The sequence below is a fragment of the Anas acuta genome, chromosome 2 (assembly GCF_963932015.1).
Source record: "Anas acuta chromosome 2, bAnaAcu1.1, whole genome shotgun sequence".
Taxonomy (NCBI): Eukaryota; Metazoa; Chordata; class Aves; order Anseriformes; family Anatidae; genus Anas; species Anas acuta.
This window is the reverse complement of record NC_088980.1, coordinates 79,772,336-79,788,990: the sequence shown is the minus strand read 5'-3', so window position 1 is coordinate 79,788,990 and position 16,655 is coordinate 79,772,336. Positions and strand designations below refer to the sequence as shown.

General features: G+C 38.9%; 1 protein-coding gene across 2 annotated transcripts in view; it reads right to left on the bottom strand.

Moving 5' to 3' along the window:
• Positions 1 to 16,655, bottom strand: part of MYLK4 (myosin light chain kinase family member 4) — a 79,955-nt gene that overhangs the window by 53,257 nt on the left and 10,043 nt on the right. The window contains exon 2 of one of the 2 annotated variants that reach the window (XM_068670933.1): positions 12,940 to 13,198. In XM_068670933.1, coding sequence (XP_068527034.1) covers positions 12,940 to 13,198 — 259 coding nt within the window. Of the gene's footprint in view, positions 1 to 6,225; positions 6,417 to 12,939; positions 13,199 to 16,655 lie in introns of those variants that run through there. The other variant, XM_068670934.1, reaches the window with a different exon arrangement.

Sequence of the window (16,655 nt, the reverse complement as noted above, 5' to 3'; positions counted from 1 at the left end):
ATATTTTATCGGGATTCTTTAAGAAGACCATTAAATAAAATCCATTTGACTCGTTAGGAATTCAAACCATGAATTCCTAACTAAAGATTTTCAGGGTTGTTCTCTGGAGTAGACAGAGGTAAATGACTTTTAAATTTGAGTGACTTACCATTGAATTTAAAACTTATATTTGTACAACTTTATTATAAACATTTGTAATACATATTTTATTATGCACTATTTTGTGTACAAGGTGTTCTCTTTATAGAAAGGAGAGTGCTGCAAGTACTGTGCTTAATGAATGCAGTAACATGACAGAAAAGGCAGTAGCTGTATGTATGAACTTCACTTTCATCATGTGGAATCAGGGCACCTAAGAGAAAACGCGACCAGAGACCTGGGCAATTCAAGCATTTGGATAAACCCACACGTTTATTTGTGTCTCTTTATTTTAACAGACAGTGAATTTTTCTATAATTAAAAATGAAGCTTGTCCATAGCAGAGTTTAAAGATACCAACCTTGGATGTAGTGTTGGAAAGAGACAGATCTTCTGCCTCTTAGTGCCTAGAATATTGCCTTGAAAGAAGAACAGCTTTGACATTCTAAGTGAATAAGGGAAAAATACATCTTTATAGAAATTGCAAGTTAATAGTTGTAGTAAATTTATCCGATTCATTTGTCCTAATTATCTGGATTTTGGTCATTTTTCCATTTTAGTAGTGCTATGTGGACTTAGGATCTTTAACACTATAATTCTTTAGATGCCCTCACCAGCAAGCCAAATTTGCATACTGTATTTTCTACTCTTACAAAACCATAATAAAGCCCTGATAACATTATGAACTGGAAGAAATAAATACATACTGTAGGCTTAAATAGGAGAACTCGGTTACCTTTGGGATGGTCTAAAATGGGTAGAACCAATATGCTTTAGGCAATTTATCCAGGTTCAGAGCTATCAAACATAGGTCTACCATGAATTTCCAAAACCAAACAAACCAGAAAAGAGCGGAAAATGTTTGGTTTGGCAAATGCGACAGTTCTCTTGGTGAACATGTCCTTTAAAATGCAATGATGATGTTAAGAGCTGTGCTATCATCAAAGGTCAACAGAAAATCATCCTGCACCTTGTTGTCTCACTGCCAACAGCCAACATAAAGGGCTGTAATTTTCTCCTACCATCTTCAACTATAGTCACTATTTAAGATATGAGGTCAAATAAACAGGCTCATAAGCAGATAGGGTCACAGCTGAAATTAAACCTGTCTGCCCACTTCTCTGCTCAATCACTGTTTAGTCCAGGCGTAAAGTTGGGGAGATCTTGTGTACCATTATGTCTGTTTAGTTAGCCTTGGAGACAGGGAACTATGGAAATATACTCTCTTCTCATTTTAGTATCAATAACAAATTCCTTTATATGTATTATAACAACATCTTACGTGCTTTCTTTAGAGTCAGGACACGTTACAGAACATCCCTTTTGTGTCTCTCAGGTATTTCATTTGTAAATGCCAATCAACTAGTTAAAATACTTGACTAGAAAAATTCTCCTTAATGTGTTATTCCATGTGTACCTAACAGTTATACTTTTAATATAAGCAATTAAGGGACTTGTTTAACTCAAGAGAAAACTATTTTCAGTAAACACGTAAGACCCAAACACCAGGAATTATGTTGTATTGTCCATGTAAGTGGAAAAATGAAGATCCTCAGCTCCTTCAAATGCTCATTCCACATGAGGTTTCTCTTTGAGGTGATGGAAATGTGACCTCTCCTGTGCAAAGGCCCTTGTTTGGAATCCTCACACTGGGCTCAGCACTGGAAAGTCACTTTTATTGCACCGTGACTTCTGCTAAACGTGTCCACTAGACGTTGCACAAGAGTGCCAGAAGAGAAAGGTCACAGGGACACTCTGGATTTATCCCCCTGCATCTCAGTGTGTATTACAAATTGGCTGGGTAGGTAACCTGTAATGAGACACCTTTGAGTGATCACGGCTGAAAGAAGTCCGTGCTAAGCCATGCATCCAAGGGCAAAGAGGAGGTTTTAAGGAAAGGAGCTATTTTTCTAACCAGCCAAGATTTACCTTTTTTTTTACACTGAAATAAGTATCTATGCCTTTGATGTATCAAAAGTGATCTGTTTTTCATACGTTTTAACAGCCACAAATTCCAAAGGTTATGATAAACCTCTCACCACAGAACTCTTAGGATCTAAATAAAAACCAAGGAGAATGAACTGAGGGAGGAAGGAGTGAATTGCAAGTAAATGAACATCAGAAAAATAATGGAAACATCTAGGAAGCCGCTGCAGATTTCTGAAATTTTAGATTCTGGATCAAATAGCACGAAGGACCTTTGCAAAGTAATTAGCATTCATTAAATGGCTGGGATCCAGCAGGCTGAGGATTCTGAGGCATGCCTCCCCCCAGATCTCAGCATATAGCTATGTAAAGAGGATACTAGACAGAGAGTCAGCAATTTCATTTCCATATTACAGTTGTCTCTGACACTGACTGAGAGCATGACCTGAGGAGACTCTTCATCCATCTCTCTGTCTGTTTCTGATTTTACTGATCTCCTATCCAGCTGCTCAGACAATGAATTCTTTGGAGTAGATCCTATCTGTACAGTGAGCGCCTCATACAAGCTCAGCTAGGGTCTCTGCTTGCTCATAATAACACATATACTAAGTATCAAAGGCTCTTTACAACCCACTGAGCAGCTACAAAAAGCAAAGCTAATGAGGGAAACCACAGCTATTTGGAAGTTTGTTTATCCTGCTGAACATGTCATCCAGTCTTCCAGTCATGTATCATGTCAGTATCATGTATCATGTATCATGTATCATGTATCATGTATCATGTATCATGTATCATGTATCATGTATCATGTCAGTATCATGTCAGTCATGTATCATGTCAGTATCATGTCTTCCAGTGCTGCACATTCATTACACTCTTTGTGGAAATTGAGTTCTTAGTAACTGAGTAAGGGGTCTCCCAGAGACAAGACAGAACTGAGCACAAGTTGGATGTTTGCTTTCAGCCATAGCTATTATCCATCCAGAAAAACAAAAACAGGGCTGTGATGCTTTCCTGCTCAACCATCTAATTTGTTCAGAGGTCATTCTTACAGACTCTTTCTGTTTAAAATACATGTAAGCTGGCACAGGAAAAAGAGAAAGGTCCAAGAGCATAAATGCCAAAATGCACAAGTCTAATAAGATCCCACACCCTTCAAAAAATCAATAATGTTGATAGGACAGGATGAATTTAATGCAAAGCTCATCTCGTTGCTGGTTGAAGGCTTACAAAAGTATAGTTACCTGCCTACTGGAAGTCTTCTTCTGCTGGATTATCACATGTAGAAATAAAATGCATCTGCTGGAATTTATTTCTTATAGCTGTAAGTTTTCTTCCTCGATCAACTCTGCTTTGAGAAGGAAGCATCATGACCTAAAGGTAGCACTGTTCCTTCATAATCCCTTAGGAAGCCAAACTCACATTTTTTCCAGAATCACAGAAAAGCGAGCAAGATCCTTCTAAACACTCTTTAGACCCCATCCCCTTCTCTCTGCACTTTGGGAGTTCATAAAGAACCATTCTCAAACACAAACTCTACTAGAGATCACCATCCTTTCTGATCACACCAGCCAGAGGTCCAAAGGTTCACAGGCCTGAGGGCCACAAGACATGTCCCAGCTTGCAGAGGAACCAGGCAGCTTTGGGAATGGTTTACTTGCAGATGACAATAATACCTCTCTAGAAAGAGAAGGGAAGGGATGAGTCGGGAATGGACATGCCATGGGGTCCTGAGATGACACTGGTCTCAGCCTGCTGTTGGCTCATTTCCTCCCAAAGCAAAGGATTCAGATTATCCAGGAGTCCCTGCACGAGCACAGCCCTATTGCCAGTCCCTGGCGAGGAAGCTTGCCCTGCTTTTGAAATACTTCTGAGTCCATGCCACCTTTCTATGCATGAGGGTTTAGCAGATAGGGAACCTTGCGCTTCATATAAGACCTTTCAACTCAACAAACATAAAGTAAGTTGCAAAGCAACCGAAAAAAAACAGATGTCTGACAGATGTTACCATGCTGAGTTTCAAAAGCGGATTTGTGCCATGTGAAAAAAAAAAGAAAAAAAAAAAAAAAACTGACAGAGAGCTCAGATAGTCACTGAGCTATGCAAAATTTGGGAAAAGAATACTTTAGCACAGGTAAAGACTACAAAACTATCTCTGATAGTTTTAACACAAGGTATTTTAAAACCTATTTCCTTCACAACACAATGGATATGGTGATCTTACTAACAAATACCAATTAATACACTAGCCTTAGACAGAAAGGTCTTAAAAACTGGAAACTAATAGTAGCAAGGCAGTAGAAGTACAATAAACAGAGAATAGTGGAATGAAATGAGCTTCCTTTTCCTCACATACCACAATTCACCCAATAAAAAATACAAAATTTTAGTGATCTAAGCATAAACAAAAAGATAATATTTTTAAAGCTTATCTGCAAGTAAAATAACAGCTCAAGACTGCATCAGAGATAAAATGCAAATCACTAACCACGGACTTTATTTTTATCTGCCAGTGAATCTAAAGAAGCCCCTTTCTATAAAGATCAGGGTGCTAGTGTGGTTTTGACATGTACATTAGTTGTTTCACTTCTCTTTACCACTCCTCTTTGACTGTCTTGCATAAAATGCACAGTTATACGCTGTTAATGGCTTAGTAACTGAATGCGACTGAACTTTAAATCCAGCAGAGCTGCATATCCCAGGCAGCATTCTCCTTGACAGCACAGTACTCAAAAGCTAGCTTTTCATCTTCTGTCAAGTTGGTTGACGAATGGACTGAAAGTTCATTACTTAAAGTGAATGCTTCAAAAAATAAGATTATCAAATCGTCATTCAGTGACACTTTATTAAATTAACTAACAACATGGATAAAGACATTTCTAATATGTTTTTCCCTTCTTTCTATTTCTCCATGCATGTTATGCCATAAAGCAGAATCAGTTTACATGGAAACAGCATCAAAAACCTTAATACAATCTGTCTTTTTTTGCTTCTACTTAGAAAAATATTAGTTCAGACTTCTGGGAGAACAATTTTGCCGATGAATTAGAGGATATCCACATAATGAGTTTCTTAGGTTATCATAGAAGAGTACACAAAGAATTCTACACTATTTCTTGCCTTTCTTTTATTTCTTTATGGTGTGCTGATATGCATAATAATCTTTCAATTATTATTCTCATCACTGTCCTCTGAGCTCTTCACCCAGCACAAATTCCATTTATTTAATACAAATTCCATTATCATGGCTCCCTGGCTAGCAGTAGTAGGCAGATACGCAGGGTGAGGTTGCAGGCATTTCAGAATGCAAACCCTTTACATGAAATCAGTTTTGAGATTACAAGAAAATTCTTGTTTGCAGCAAAATAATTAAAAGCCTACACATTCAGGCAATCTACGGACTCAGAGTTACTCTAGAGACAGCGTCTTCCTTTTTGCCTTTCCAAGCTCATATATTTCTTTCATTCAAGCAATGTTTCCTGTCAAGAACTCGTCTAAAAGCTGTTGAGCTAAATCATGTCTGCACTGTATTACTTTACAGGAAACCACAACAAACTTATGTACTATCCTTGACTGCAACACCTAGCGATATAACAACGAACCAGTCCCAAGAATTAGCTGCTAGTTCAGTGGGAAGAAACTGCTACATGGAAGAAAATAATGGGCAGTAAGTAGCCTTTCTGGTGATCTCTGGGTTTCACATCAAGACAGGCCGGCAACCTCATGCCCACCATGGCCAAAGAGGGTACCCTTGAGGTAATCCCTTTACTGCACCCAGCAGAGGTCACTAGAGGATGCGTCATGTGTTAATGGAAGACAAAGCAGCAAGGGCAGAGATGCACCTTTCTGAACAGCACATCAACAGCTATCTGGGACCTACTGCAGGGTATGCTCTCATAAAAGAGAAGAATAAGGGAAAAAAAAAAAGAGGGGGGGGGAAGACTTTTTCCCTTTCCTAAGGGAAAAAAAGACTTTTTTCCCCTTCACTCCAAGAAAGAACACACAGGTTTAACTGGCTACATCTAAACACAAGCAGCATTCACCCAGTTAAACAATATCAATACTGGAAATAAGTATTTATACTTGTTTTATTAATACTGAAATTGTTAATACTGAAAAAGACTTGGAATATGTCTTAATTATTAAAAATATATCTACTACCTGTGTACTTCCAGGTGCAGGAATCTTTCTCTTTCTTCCACAGCTTAACACAGCCCATAATGCATGCCAGAGATACGAAGCCAAAAGGCAGAAACTACCTGCAATCCAGGCAGCATTTCTTTGCAGGGGTAGATCCATCCCTGTACTTTTAATCAACTGATTAACTTGGGTGTCTTGGTCTAGCAGATGCAATTTGGCAGGCACCTTCAAAACCCTCCCTAGTTCCATAAGTACCACCTAGCTAGACAAGGCTTGGAGACGCGGCAGGATCCCATCTCATACTTCAACACATTCCCTGAACCTATAAGGAAAAGAAGTGATGGCCTACTGACAAGCTTGAAACAGGTGCGGAGATCTACACATGAGATGTGTATTGCATGGACTTGAATGGTAATTACTCTGACATCCCAGAACTTCTCAAATGAAAGCAAAGTGTCAGCGCAATCCTTTTACAGTTAGCAGGGCAGGCCACTGGTCATCTACTGGGTCCTTTTCCTCTTTTAGTAGACAAGAAGTGGGGAAAAAATGAACAAACAAATAAAATGAAGAGCAAAATTCAAGACATTCACTTAAAATGTGCACGTGCACAGGAAAAAATAGTGCACATGCACAGGAAAGTCGATTTGAAATGCCATGGCTTTACTGTCTGCAGTCCCTTCTGTTCTTGTACTTACAGTCTACTCACATTGCTCTCCTATCCAAACCGGCACCATGCACCGAGCAGTTCCTATATCCCCATCTGATATCCAATATCTGCTCCCTTGGCAGCTACCAAGGATCTAATGGATGGAGATGCTGGATCATTTCAACCAAAGGGACAGGACACTTTCAGTACCATCACGGCAACTACTTTCCCCTAAAATTTCAAGGAACAGACAGATTTCTTTTTCTGAATTTTCCCAAGCAATTCAATGTGGTGTAAATTCTGCAAGGAAAATTTTGGCTTGAGCAGCCAAAACCTGGAAAGGTTTTAAAAAACTGAAAACAGGATGTTAAAATTGGAAATAGTAAGCAACTGCAGTTTAAAAAAAAAAAAAAAAAAAAGAAAAAGAAAAAAAGAAAAAAAAAGTCTGCAACCAGCTCCATTACAAGTCCAGGGAAGCTATTTTACTCATAGAGACAGAGAACTGAAAATCTGAGGAACACAGGGTGTCATGTTTCATTGGCACATGTGAGGATGCAGAGAATATATAATCCTTACATATAAGGATATATTTAAGATGTGCCCATAATTACCAACAGTCATTACGGAAGATGAAACAGTAAGAAGGCAGTGCAATTTATTTATTTTCCACTTTTACATTTCTCTGATCAGAGCAATGAATTTAACACACTCCCTCTGGCTGTGGGGAAATATGAGCACTGGAAATCTCAAGTACTAAAAATTCAAAAATGAAAGTACAAAAATCATAACATCATTTGAAAAATCAAGAGATTCAAACATTATGACTGCCATTCTTTCCTTACTCATCTTTTAGTTTCCAAGACTTCAGAGCACTTAAAAATCACATTTTGAGTTGTTATGTAGTTGTTATGGTGGGGAGGGTGGCTTTGGTTGTGGGTTGGCTTTTTTTTTTTTCCATCAGGTAATCTTGATAGTCTTTATTTCGTGTAAATATGGGAACTGGGAGCATTAAGTAAAACACAACTGCCTGAAATCATGCAATCACACACATTGATACATGACAGCAGACTGCCATGAACTTGGGACCTGAGGAGTGCACTGCAGAAAGGATGTTTTGTAAAGCCCTGCCAGACTGAGATTGGCAACAGGGTGCCTGATGACAGAATTTCAAGCAAGCTGAAAAGGAAGTTGGAAATAAAGCTTGGCCCAAACTTGGTCCTCCTACAGTTTTCTGACTATAACAAGGCAACCTTTAGACATGGTGCTTTGATTTAGAGGCTGAAGGAAGCCTTTCTTAGTTAAGAAGTCTCACTGCAAATGTACAGAATCCCTTGCAGAATTTTGTTGAAGAGGCATTCTTGACTAAAATGGTAAAACAAGGAATAGGTTTCTGTCAAACTATTTAGATAAATATCTTGGTCAGTACTGGGGAGTAAAGAAAAGTTATTTTGGGTTAAATCACTCAACAGTGATCATTTTGTTCCCTGTTCAAAATAATGCCATGAGCCTGACCTCGCCTCGAAAAAGAAATGTGCAAAGGTATCGCTACCACCAAGGCCATTTCCTCCTCTGCCATACAGAGAATGCAGCTGAAGTAACCATTAGAGAAATTGTGGTGGTGGTCAAGAGAGAGAAAGCAGGGCCAAAGGAGCAAAGGCTGATCCCATTCTTATTGGAGACAAAGAATTAGAGGACAAGCAGCTAACACCAGGCCTAGCTTAACTGAATCCCAACTGAATATATCCAACAGAACTATATCTAACACTTCCAACAACAATAAATAATTAGAAGTTAGTCCTTAACCTGTTTTCAAAATATCATTAAAGGGATATTTTGGCATGGAAATCTGTATTGCCAAGTAAAGAAACAATAAACACCTATGGAAAAAGATTTAAAATTAAATTACCACTTTTAGTTTTGATTAAAGACATTTTCTTCACAAAATGACAACAAGAAGCATTTTTTCTAGCTTTGTCAAAAAGAGAAAAAAAGGCAAGAAAATAATTACCTGTCTTGAAAGTACTTCATATGTCTCTAGAGCTTCTTCAAAATGAACTGGCATAGCAACTATCTAATCAAATAAAACTAGCTAGTGGGAATTTAATCTCCTTTATTCTTTGTTGCTTTGGTTCCTTATAAGAACACAACTAAGAAGGCCTGAAATATGACCGTAAGGAAAGAGCAGCTCTGTTTCTTGCCAATTCTGTTCTTTCAGGGAAGACAGCAAGAATAGTAGAGCTGCTAGGATTTATTGCTTAAACAATAACAAGCTGCAGCTGACAAAATCACTTTTTTAGCAAACGTTAAACTTCACATTTATGTTTACCAATAATGTCAGAAATACTATGCTGGTACACGAGGCTGTGCTTTAGCCAATTTAATATATCTTAGTTCATGAACTGAACTGCGGTGACTAGAGAACAACTCCACAAATGTTAGGTAAAGCATAGTAGGTAAAATCATGGGGAAAAAATAGGTTTGAATCAATGCCTTTTACCAGTGCCTTTTCTTTCTGTTTTGGAGAAGACTATAGACAAATGTGCATGTAATGTGTGTGTTGCCACCACTCAGCGGACAGAAGGTAATGCATTACCCACAACAGTTCAGCTGCATCTGAACTGCAGGTAGAGGTCCTTCACAACACTTACACCTCCAAGGAAAAGCTTGATAACGTGCATGTGTAGGGAGCAACTCAACCATCACAGCATATTGCCCAAATGAATGCCATACTGGCACTAGATTGCAAATGAGTAAATGGATGGTAAACCGAGGTAATGGTTTGTAGCCTTGTAGCTGCAAATGATAAGATCCAGAAACTCAACAATTACCCTGTCGACTTGTAATAGATTCAACCACAGGAACTGCAATTGTAGCTCCAGCTCTCTAGGTTGCTTTAAGATCAGTAGCTTTATGTGTGGGGAGAGACCCTGAGTTTCAAGTCTCTTTCCCTGGGTGGTCTGCCAAAGTTCAAGAAGCTTTGAAGCTTTGCTTAAGACTAGATTTAACTTTTGTCTAATGTTTATTTAATACTGCTCTCCTAAAAAAGTGGTCATTTAATTATTATCCAACGTGGGTGGGTTTACTTCGTTTTTAATTTGTAAAATATGAGCCTAGCAGCTTCAATAGTTCTGAACATTTCTAACAGAAAAGAATCAAGCTGTGCCCATCAGAATCGTGGAACCAGGGTTTAAAAACAAGTCATTGACCATGAAGAGGACAATTTTACAGCATTTAAAATGGCTCTGTCATTAGGGATAGGGAGTTAATGCTCTAATTTCAGAGAGTGATTCACAATAGAATAATGGCATTGTCTCACCCATCACTAACCAGGAAAGAGCCACTTCCCTTGGGCCAGAACAACCACTTGGTGTGGCTATGCAGTGCAGTGGATCAAGGACAGATTTAGATTTTTGTTTCTTTTTCTCATCTGGTTCTTACACACACACAGAATACTGTTCCTATAAAACAAAATGTCTTTCACTTGTTAATGTATCACCTGAAGCAAAACCCTGTGTTGGCTCTTGAGGACAGAATTTAGCTGAGATATAAACACGTGCTGCCAACTCTATAAATGGCAGCAAGGGGACATTCAAAACAAAACACATGGAGAAGAGGTAAAGAGCAGTTTTATCATGAGTCCTTTTGAGCCACCCTCTCCAACAAAAAAAATGGTCCAGGTGAACTGGTGTGGCAAAGAGTGCCATCTAGAGGACTGCAACACTGAAGCTTCTTGGCAGTTCAAAGACATAAACATTAATTACGCTGTAAAGTCATTATTCATGGCTGATGGTCAACAGTTGGTGGGTTTACTTTCCATAGTTGTATTGCAATGGCTGTGGAGAGTCCTTCTATTTAGAATTGTTTTGTTTTGTTTTGCTCTGACAAGACTATACTGAAAGATTAAAATTGTGCTTGCTTCTGTTCAAAAAAAGTTTTTCTAGAAAAATAGTTGTTTTGAGGAGGGCGATCATTTTCTTCTGTAATTATATCAATTATGTGAATCCAGCATTTATTTCTTCCAGCAAGTACAGACTTTGACCGCTCTCTGCTAGATGGTCTCTTGAGTTGTAACCCACTCCCATTGAAGTGAATAGGTATTTTGTCTCTGCTTTCAAAATGAGCAGGATGACATTCACGGAAATTATGTACATATGCCCACAAACATACACATGTAAATGCATACCTCTGAGCAAAGTTTACTGCACTTCCTGCCAGCACAATCATCTTTCTTTCCTTTCCCAATCAGTATAATCAAACTGTTTGTCAGGGAAGCAGACCGAGTTAAGACCTTTCAAAGTGAGGTCTTGGTTTTCCTTTCATCAACATTCACAGCACAGTTAGGACCCAATTCTGTATCCCACTGAGAAATTCCTAAAAATTTTGTGTGAAAGTTAAGCTTTGCAATTAACTTCTAAGCTTGTAAAAGCTTAGGAGAAATATAACTGATGTTTATGTATCTGGAAACCTCACTCCAGTGATCTGGTATATTACCAGAGTTCAGTTGGACTGCCTTTCATCTTTGAAGTCTTGTCCCCAGGAGACTGAGGAGCTAAAATGGGAATACAGAGCTATTTCTCCAACTAGCAACCAGCTGTTCATCTTCTAAGCCTATTCACTTTTCCCCTACTGCACCTCCAAGCTCTTCCTGGCTTATTTTACAGCACTCCTAACAAAGAGCTAGCTCCACCATTAGACTGAAGAAGCAAACATCAAGGCAACTGGTTAGAGACTTTGCAGCAAAAAGTGAGGAAAAATCCCACCACCTCAATTACTATCTGAAATTTGTCATCAAAGATATATTAACGTAAACAAAGCAGCTCTCATGGCTATGTTATGAAGGCTCACACTTAGTTCCTTCTGCCTGACCATAAAGAGACAAAGGAAGAGTCATGTGGCAGCGATATCAGCTTCTGCTTTCTCACCTGGGCAAGCTGTGATTTTCACTGGAAAAAATCTGTTTTAAAAGACGTAAATAACAACATCCAAACCCGAACCACCCATATTTTTTTTCTAATTTTCACTGGAATTCCCTAAACACATCCTAAACACATCCTACTTATATGAGACACACTTTGTTTTAATATGCAGATCATTTTCTTTTACTAAAAATAATAAGTTAGTAGTTTACTGAAGACTGAAAGAATTTTGTACAAAAGGGACCTAGCAGATTAGGATTTTTTTTTTTTTTTTTTGTAGTTTTGAAGACAAACTGAAATGTCACTGAATATATACCAATGCTCCAGGGTATCATATGAACTTGAAAATATTCAGAATATTTGAAAAACTGCTCTGGCCTATCAGCACAAATAGTGCACAATCAGCCATAGCACAATTTTTTCTTCAAGCCTTTTCACAAACCAGTGTGTACTAACTGTTTCTCATTGCCCTAATGTAAGCATATTTCCTTAGTTCTCATCTAAGTGACATATCAATAAAAGCAGTTGTTCCTCTATACTGTCCCACAGAAAAAGCACCACGATACAAGGAGTGTTTTGCTGTTTCCAAACACATTTTGGCTGCTTGAGATGGAAGATCGTGAGCTATCTTCCTGCCAGAGACCACTCAGTGTAGCTCCCACTACTGTTCTTACCAGAAACAAATGCAACACAGAGCTACAGTGGACAATGCTTGTCCCTGCCACCACGGCACTCTGCAAGGAACCATGCCCTATTCCCCCTGTGTTAAAGGGAATAAGCTGTCCTAGTTCTTCTGGGAGATCTGCTCTTCATGTGAGACTCATTCAGTCCCCACAAATTCTACTGCTGTTAGGTAAGACCAATGCTTTCAAAACATGAATCCAAGGGAATCCGTATTTACCTTTTGTTTTTTAAGAGCTGCAGAACCACACAACTTCTTTGGAACTTCTGAATTTAAGTAGGTAAACCCCCAAATAAAAACATACATGCTTGCTTCTATGAATCCAAAAGACTAAAAGATGCAACCAGACTCTTGTAGTGGCAACACATGTTCACAGATTGAAAAGAAAAATTCAGTTCTACTCTGAAATAAACATAGTAAACTCTTAAACTAACTGGAAGAAGAAAGGAAGCATGCTTTGGGAAGACAAAATTAATTATGTAGTTAGTTACCTTTTCGTCTTCTATTCCAGGATCTGATTCCCTGAATTTTTCTTCATGAAAATGTGTAGTCCTCTCCACTTTTTCCATGCTCTGAAAAAAGGCAGTTTTTTCCAGTCTGTTGCTGTTGTATCGTGTATTGATTTCCTCCAGCCTGTTAATCTTAAGTAGCTTCATACTGTGCCCAGTTAATTTACTGTCTGTTTTCCTCTCCACCTTAGATTCGTAAACCAGTGAACACTCATACCTTCTGATTTCTCCTCTTTCTTGTCTGTACAAAAGAAAGACAAATAGGAAATATCAATGTAATTCATGAATTTTAGCTTAGAAAACTGCCAGCGTTGCAAAGTTTTTTATATCTCAAATATCTATCTTTATATATTCTGAACCAATACAAAAATACAGAATTAACAGCACTCTTTGTCTACATTGAACACTAGATAATTCAAGAAGGCTACAGGACCGATGTAATTTAATTTGTTTGTAGAGACTATTTAGCTCTACCAAATCCATATGCATTGCTGTTGCTTGCAAACCTTGTTTATGGGTCACTACCCAGTTTTTAATCACTTGAGTGGCTCTGTTGCTCAGAAGTGTTTTCTTTCTCTCCACTGCAGTTCCAGCAAGTGACGTGTGAAGACTCTGGGACTGAGCCCATGAAATTTTAAGATGGTAAAAAAAGTGGTTTAGGCCTGAATTCACTCCTTCCCTCTCTTTCCACTGTCCTGTGAAAGAATGTAATTGTCAAATTGATTGTGATCTCAGGCCTTCTGCAGAATGCTGCAAAAGACCACATTCCTCTGGTGTGTTCCTTTCTACTGTAGGTCCTTGCTACGTGTTTAGAACTTATTTGATGTAGGACCATCAAGGGTTGTCTAACAGTAAAGTTGGCTGAAAAGCTATTGCAGGTCAAGTTAATCCCTGGTTGCTACTTTTGATTAATCCTCTCTAGAAAACCCTTTATTCCACAGCAAGGTAGTGTGGGTACCCCCCCTTCCATAATTACTTGGTTACACTTGGAAAATATGTCCTTTTGCTCAACTAATTCTATAAGACTACAAGAAACTACACTAAAATTTCACTTAGCAACTCAGAATAGACTCAGGAAATGCAGGGCAAAAAAAAAACGTTTTCATTATTGGAAACCTTCCTTCACTGGACTAGAAACCCAGCCACAAAAGCACTGTAGCAATGCTTTAGTTCTAGAAAGTTGGATCTGGTCAATCTCATTACACAGCTCATGGTTTTTACTTTAACTTGCATAAATACCATAAACTATATGGCATAATTAAGAATGTATATACAACCTTACAGTCATCAGCTACATGGGGAAATAGCTCTTGGTACACAACCAGAGCCCAATTAAACCAGTTATTTTTACCTAAACACCTTCCAACAGAAAATGTTCCTCGCTGTATTTCAACTCCACATCTGTACACATGCAACAGATTAGATGTATGCCTATACCAACTCACTATACAATGCCCAAAGTTATTCCTCCAAACTCTTCCCAGATGTGGAAGGTGCCTTATGCTATCACAAGTGAAACAGGAGGTGGATTGCTGGTGGTGACGTTTATAGATCATGGCCAGTAAAGTGCAAGCAAGCTTGTACCCAGCAAATAAGCCTTCTAGGGAGATTTGTTACCACGTTATTGCAACATGGTGGCAATAAGAGACCAAGATGCTCACAGACCTGGCAGCAGGTAGAGGGCCCAGAGTAAGAGAGACACCCCAGACAGAGCACACTGTTAGTGAGATGCATGGACACCAGCATGGGACTGTGAAACATCCATTGTCTGAACAAGTCTTGCACTTGGTATGCAAAAACGCTAAGTCTGCTGTCTCTAGCCATCATCACCAGCTCTCATGGCTCTGACCTCCTTCCCACCTCCTTCAGGTGAAAGGACACTTTAAGAGCTATTTCTCCACCAGGTTCTCAGATCAGAGCTTGTGAGTTCTGCTAAATGCACTAATAGTTGCAGGCTACGTACCACAAGGGCTCAATCTAACCTTTGAGCCCCAATTCTCTAGATCATTCAATCTACCCAGCACCAAGGGGTGATGGAACATACGCCAAAACTGCTAGAAGAAGCAAGTGAGGTTTCCAGACTTCCTACCCCCACCTCCACGTCTACAGCTATTCAAAGCCATGTGTTTTTGAGCTACCTGGCTGTGAAAACCACTTTTGACCTGAGGTGACTGTAAACAGGGAAAGTTGATTCAGACCCTCCATAGTTCTTCAAAGAGCACACCATCCTGTAGGTTACGACCACCAAATGCGGCCATCCATCTAATGAGAATGACATGTCCTGCTGGAAGGGCATGTTGTTCCCTCATAAGTGACTGATGGGTCACTTATCTGGGAAAGTATTAGTGGGGTGGAAAGCCTGAAGGCATTACTGTGCTCTATTACCAACGAGAGATTAGGATCGAGTCCAAATCTTACTGACTTCTCCCCCATTACCACTTGTATATATTACTGAAATGATAACCTAAACAATTGAAAGTTTTTGAGGTGTACAGAGGGCAATTTGTTTGCAACTGCCCCCTGCGCAGTCCCAGAGAAGCAATCCCATTCTCCTCATGTGCCATTGTGCAATGTGAGGCTGTAGCACTCCACATTTTTGAAAGGAAAAAGAAAAAAATGTGTTCAATTAGATGTTGAGCTCTGTTTCTCTCAAAGGAGGATGAACCCCCATCATTTATATACCCTAACTTTGATCTGCTTTATTTTGGGTCTTCCTCAGCAAGCCAATCTCTCATTTTAAGGAAAATAATTTGCTTCAGGTGTCACATCTTCACTTGTACACTCAGAAATCACAGACCTAACACAGCAACACAGAGACTTGCCCAGTTGTATGCAGAGGGGGTATATACAATCCTACACAATAGTAGCATGAGCACAATAAAAGTGTAAGCGATTAAGTGAATGCCTTTGAAACTGCTCCAATATAGAAAAAGGCAATCAAATGTGTGTCAGTCAAAAGAAAAACCCATCAACAACCTTTTTCTTTCTTATTTTTTAGTTTGTAACCCCTTCAGCCAGAACTAGGTTTACATGATGGGTTGCACAGCACTTTGCTCAAAACTCGGTCCTTTGGCCTCTGTCTTGAGTTCAAATGAAAACTTTATTTCTGAGCTGTTGGTCATTTGCAAACCAGCCATTTTTAATATTTTAGCTGGGAGACAGGTACTATTACATAGTAGCCAGACTTGTTTACCTCATAGATTCTGGCATAGCACATCTTGACATTAGACTGACCTGAAATTTACAAGCTGGGAATGATTATGTAATAGAATATAATTAAACCTAAATATATAATTCAGGAAAGAAAACAAGACGTAAGGTGGAAAGAATTACCAGTGGGTCAAATTCAGGTGGTAAATTAGGATGCTAACAGTACTGCTTACTATATTTTAACATGCAAACCCTGCAGCATTCTGTGTAATGTGGGAGCTCTATTTTCTTCTTAAAAAGAATTTATTGGTATTTTGTCAACCAAAAAAGCAGCTTTGGTGTATTTCAGCAAATGACTGAGGTGTACCCCCAAATACAGATTGTGACTTAATGTTAATCAGAGTGAAACTGAAGAAAGTCCACAGCACTTCAGGCCATCTAAATTGGGCTGGTATAGCCTGGCTCACCCCTTCCTAGTGCTTGGTTGTACAATCTCAGTCAGATCGTGCAGCATGCTGGCTGAAAATGTGCAAAACAACAACAAAAAA